Source organism: Bactrocera latifrons, unplaced genomic scaffold, assembly GCF_001853355.1.
Source record: "Bactrocera latifrons isolate USDA-ARS-PBARC rearing strain unplaced genomic scaffold, ASM185335v1 scaffold_929, whole genome shotgun sequence".
Lineage (NCBI taxonomy): Eukaryota > Metazoa > Arthropoda > Insecta > Diptera > Tephritidae > Bactrocera > Bactrocera latifrons.
This window is the reverse complement of record NW_017537633.1, coordinates 32,077-38,209: the sequence shown is the minus strand read 5'-3', so window position 1 is coordinate 38,209 and position 6,133 is coordinate 32,077. Positions and strand designations below refer to the sequence as shown.

Below are 6,133 nucleotides of genomic sequence, written 5' to 3'. Positions count from 1 at the left end.
CAATTTCCAGCCAAATCGGTGGAGCCGATATAGTGATATACAGTTATACAGTACATACGGCCCAATATTATATAACTCTCACTAATAGCACTCAGTTGAGTCTGCAATGCCATGTGGACTTCTTTGTTAATAGTAACATGTGTCAAATTTTTAGTCAATTAAAAATTCCATGGAAAATTAACAACATATTATTTTTTATAGAACATTTATTTTCTAACTTTTAATAGTTTTACCAACATTTTATACATGTGTTTAATATTATAAGTTGCTATTACAAATTAGACATTTTCGTTATTTCGCTCTTCAGAATTATACATAGTTGCCATTATAACACCTCTATGTGGAAAAATTAGTTTGTTTTCATCAAATATTTGTTTTTTAATATTACGACGGACAAGTTCATACGCAGATTCGTACAAAAAAGTGTATTGCTCTATAGTTTGAACCATTTTCATTCTTTGAAATCGTAGCTTCTTAACAGTTTCATAAATATTCATTTTAAACTCGTGCTTCAACCTTTGCATTATTATATCCAAAGCGATAAATGTACCAGTTCGTCCGACTCCTGCACTACAATGAATAACAGTTGGCGAATAACTAGACAGTCGATAACTTCTTATTTTACGAATAAAATTTATCAAGTGCGCAGGATCCTTGGGACATCCATGATCTGGCCATTTTTTGAAAAAGAAATGATCAATTTTGCGTTTTAATCCATACTTTTCCTGAGTAATTAACATCTCGGATCGGTCATAATATTCAAAGCATGTTTTCTTCCTGATAATAACCGAAATTCCATTTGAAGCATAAGGAAAATATTCGTGGCATTTGATCTGAAAAGATTAAAAAAATTTAAGATATATCACCAAACATATATGTATATAAATGTAAAGTTATTTCTATTTGTTGACAATATTATTTGTCTTTAGTATTTTTCTATTGTTTTGTACCTTAAACCCTTAAGTTTCTAACACATAGAAGGAAACATCAGGACCAATACTTCCCTTAGCCCCCATATAATTAATATAAAGATATTCAAGCTTCGGGGTGTCTTTGTACCGCATATATCGGCCAAAATTTGAGTTATCCCAAGTAGTAGTCTAAGTAGATAAATAATATCAGGATTTTCGATCATCTAACTTTACTCTATATGATAGGTTTTACATCATAAAGTATTTCCTTGCTTTTGATTCTTGCAAGTTGGAAGAGTATAAAATGGTTAGTTGTACTCGAACTTAGGACTTCTTTACTTGTTTTTATTGTACTTGTATTCCTGTAATGTTTACAATTTCATCATGGAAATATATACACAAGAATAGCATTTACAAATTTAGAAAATTATTATTAATTATCTCTCCGATGAGGCCAAATTACAGTTTTGTATTTCAATTTGGAGCTTAACTTGCTAATTCATGAGGTTTTATTTGCATAAAAGAGATCCGTTTATGATGAACTTTGAACTCATCTTCGCAATCCGAACGTATTTACCAAGTTAAGTAAATATATCAAGGTACTAAGGTTTATTAAAGTTACCGCTTATTCAGGTGGACGGACGGATAAATCGACCATATGACTGTCGTTCGGAATTCAACTCATCGTGATCATTTATATATGTATACCATAAACCTACATACCATCCATCCTACCATTTATCTTGATTAGTTTTATGTGATACTAAAAACCGTTAGGTGAACAAAACCACTATTCTCTCTAGTATCATGTTACAAGAGTATAAAAATGTTTAAAAAGAATTCCACATTCATTGTTCAACGAAATCGTGAATGGATTACAATACATTTTGGTATTTTACAAGTCCATTCGAATGATTTTAGTTGATGTTTTGGGTATGAAACGCGTTCTTGTTTTTTTTCACAAAGAGTACCGTAAGCAGGTCTCTTTGGATGGAGCGAATTCCGATCCCACATTCATGGAAAGCATTACAACTAGCGATGAGATATGGGTTTATGAGTTTGACATGCAAACAACTCAACCATTATCGTAATGGAGGTAAAAAAAACAAACCATAACTAAGTAAAAACATAGTTTATAAAAATAGTTAGCATCATCGTACGAGTATTTACTAGATTTGGCTCCGTGTGATTTTTTTTTTTTTGTTGCCCAAACTAAAGTTGCCGTACTATGGAACCCGTTTTAAGTCGTTCGAAGAGATAAAACAAAATTCGCTCGAGGAGCTAAAGGTCATCCCAAAAAGTGGTTATGAAAAGTTGTTCGAGGACTGGAATAATCGTTTATTGCTTGTGATGGGAATTACTTTGAGGCGACAAAATAAATAGTAAATTAAATATTTTGCGTTTTATTTACAATTTCCAGATACTTTTTGTGCGGAATTTATTTGGCACGGATGGTCAGACATAAAAACACACGGGTTAAATACTTATCGTCAGCCTGAACATTAATACACCCAACTCTTATTTTACCCGGTTTGTTTTTATACGGATATGAAGTTACACGGTTGAAAAAAAAAAATGATAAAAAAAATATATGGAACAGAAATGTCTTAATTTAAAATGCTTTTGCTCATAGATAATGCGCCAATGCATCCCGTTTTAGAACATTCAAATGTTAAAGTAATATTTTTGCATCTAATACCACTTTCTTGATTCAACCATAAGATCAGGGTTTAAGCTTTATTAGTAGGGCAACCTTACAACCTTACGGCCGTTGATGTATGGAAAACATATCGAAATCGGAGGAGAAGGATTTGACGACCTACAAATGAAGATGCCGACGAATTAATGATAGATAAACCTCTAGATGATGATTGTCTGATTGAATTAATTGATTAAAACTGATAACAGGTAGAAAACCGACCGACGGTCAACCAACTGCTAGTTTAATTGATGACGGTCTAACATTTCACATAACAGTATTGTGAATCATTTCTCAAAAAATTAAACTAATATGGAACGTGCCCTAAAATTCGAACGAGATATTAATATTTGTATTGCTTGGTATAAAGATTTATGCAAATAAAAAAAGGAATGGTTCAACTTCAATAAAATATTTTTTAATAAAAAAGTCGACGGCGCAAGACCTTTCGACAGTTCAAAACTCTATTACTGGCCGAAAGTCACCATTGAATAATTTGATGCATATCTCCAGTGATGATACCGACTTTAGTCCAGTTCGTCGCAAACAGTTGAACTTGTTATCAAGTAGCGACGAATAATTATGTAGCTATGTAAATATTTTTTCCCTATTTCTGTTTTTATTCTGGATTAACTGATTTCTTTTGTTTTTTGCTTGCTCTATCAATTTTTATGAATTACGTATTTTAAGTTTTAATGCCATATTGCCATAATGCCAATTTTTATGAATATTCTAAATTTTATAGTTTCAACGCGGACCGCAATTCCATGCCTGGCTCAGGTATGGCCTGAATGGGTGCGCCTTTGAAAACATACCCTGCGGTTAGGACTATTATATGAGAGGGATCTTGCGAGCATGCAGTGAATGGCCGCGAATTGAAATCGGCTTCGATTTTTGATAATACTGTACACTATTGTTCATAGTTATTTGGAAGCTTTATACAGCTGATTCCCTTAACCCATGCATATGAGAAGCAGTTGGATAGTTGCGATAAGAGCGACCTTAGCTTTTTGTAAGAGTAGGTGCGTCAATGTATCGCATTGGGAGTATAGTGATCCTCTAACTTCCTTTTTGATTTTATTTATTTTTGAAAAGTTAAGAAAAATGTCGTTGTTTTTGATACAACTGTGTTATGCTTTTAGTGCATATACACTAATTTGGCGTTTAGTAGCCCGCCACCGCACTAGGATTTGTTCAGAATTGATTTTTTCTTTTCATTATTAGCGAAAGCCATCCTGCGGGGCCGAAAAGTTGTTTGTGCTTTTAATATGGGAGGAAGTTTCCCTATATCTCGAAATTTCCTTAATTGTGAAGTAATATTTGCGGTAGAAGGTCGCTGCCTAATGTAATATCTATTTGAGATGGTTTGTTTCAGTAGGGATCTCTTAGTTTTAAGTGTGAGACCTTCTGCCAATGTCTGCTGTCTATGTGATAGCTTGGAACATATTTGTTAATTGCGGTAGGACTATAGTTTCTGCATTAATTCGCTTATCCGCTAGACGACGGCTGTGGGTAGCAGTACCATGATTTTCGCTGTGTAGCGTTTGAGTTTTTCATGCCTTTGAACAGCATGATGTCTCTTGGCAAATTGCTGGAGTTTTTGTTTCGGGAGTTGCTTTTGCAATTAAACCCGTGGTTCTTTGTGTATAAGTGCTTCTTTGGGGTGAGATTGGATATCTGCTGTAATGAAGCATTGAATTGTGTCCGCTGTGACAATATAAGCAGTTAAATTTGCTTTTGGAATTATTAAGATTGTGTGAGTGGAACAAACAGTTTGTACAGATTCTTTTAGACCTGACAAAGTTGTTCCTTTCAGTGACATTCAATTTTTTAAAATTCTAGCAAGTTTTAAGCTTATGCCCTCTGGTGCATTGTTCAGATGTGAACGATTGCGTTTTGTGAAAGTTTTGGTTCGAATTGTTTTTGTTAATACCTTGGGGTCTATTTAAGCTTCCATTTTGGTCGTGTTTAATGTTCTTAATTTTGATTATTTTTTTTCTAACTTTCCTATTTCATATTGGGTGGTGAGAAAATCTTTCATTTGTTGTCACGTTGGGCACTTTTTTCGTGATGAGAGCGATTGCTCCCATAGAAGTAATGACTTTTAAGGTAATATGGCGATGCAAATGTTTACCAGAATTGGGTCCCAGATATCTGTGGGAATATTTTGTGTCGACAGAATCGACAAACAATTAGAAACAGTAGATTGTATTATTACAAATTTTTCAATTGTTTCTTTCTTGATTTTAGGCAAGTTTAGTAGTATCGTTACTTGCTTATCGACCAGCATTCCTTTGATTTCATATCTGGCTTTTAGAGCTTCCCAAACCAAATTAAAATTATCGTCATTAAGAGCGAACTGTTTTACTATTATGCCTGCTGCCTTTAGTTTTGTATCTGAGGTGATACAATGTTTGAGCTTGTGATAATTGAGGATGGTTTATGTACAAGGCCATAAACATGTCTCGGAAGGACGGCCATTCTTCATAACCACCGTAAAAGGTTTCTGTGTCACAAGCGGGCACCTCGAGTTGGATGCCTGAACTTGCCTTCTGACTGTCTTCTTGTGGCAGCTCTATTCTCGGATATGGAGTAGTTTCAATTGGTTTTATTAGCTTTAATTGATCGAAGATCGAAGGTTTTGTTTTCGTAGATATCGAAAGCCGACGATTTAAAATTTTGAGGTAGATCTGAATCGTCAGATTCTACTATGGCGTCATGAACCGCTTGGAGTCGTGTAAAAAAATTGTCGAGATTTATAATTTTGATTTGTAGTACCGATGGTAAACATTCAAGAGTACTCTGAATCGGTGAAGAAGAAATCTAGTGCAGGATCTGGTTAAACGTTCACTTTCTGAAATAAATTTAGCAACCTGATTTGAGCGTGAGCTCCTGCAGGTGTATTTTGATTGTTATCAACTTTCATCATTTTTGATTTTTCTTTTCATACTTCGTATTTAATTTAAATGAAATAATGTTTTTTTTAATATATATTTTATTTTGAATATATGTTTAAATTGTAAATTGCAATCAAAAAGGCGCTTTTGATTTATTAAAATATTCGGTGTCCAAATATTTTGAATTTAGATACACCTTAATAAGTGGACTTGTGCGTGCTTTTGTTTTGTGCAATTGAGAGCGTTGTAGAGATCATTGCGCTATTTAGCTATGCACGAATTGTTTATATTACTTCTGTGTTTTTAAGCAATTGAGAGAGGAGATTAATTCGCTTTTTGTTAGCAATTTTGCTTTTTATACTCTCGCAACAATGTTGCTAAAGAGAGTTTTATAATTGTGTTCACATAACGGTTGTTTGTAAGTCCCAAAACTAAAAGAGTCAGATATAGGGTTATATATACCAAAATCATCAGGGTGATGAGTAGAGTTAAAATCCGGATGTCTGTCTGTCCGTCCGTCCGTCTGTCCGTCCGCCCGTGCAAGCTGTAACTTGAGTAAAAATTGAGATATCATGAAGAAACTTGGTACTCGTATTTCTTGGCTCCATAAGAAGGTTAAGTTCGAA

At 34.0% G+C, this 6,133-nt stretch overlaps 1 protein-coding gene across 1 annotated transcript in view; it reads right to left on the bottom strand.

The window, feature by feature from the left end:
• Nucleotides 1-256: 256 nt before the first annotated feature.
• LOC108977622 (receptor-type tyrosine-protein phosphatase epsilon-like) overlaps nt 257-6,133 on the bottom strand; it is a gene marked incomplete at its 5' end in the record, with an annotated part of 19,598 nt that continues 13,721 nt past the window's right edge. Inside the window, 1 exon segment of the mRNA XM_018947391.1 lies at nt 257-833. Coding sequence (XP_018802936.1) covers nt 279-833 — 555 coding nt within the window.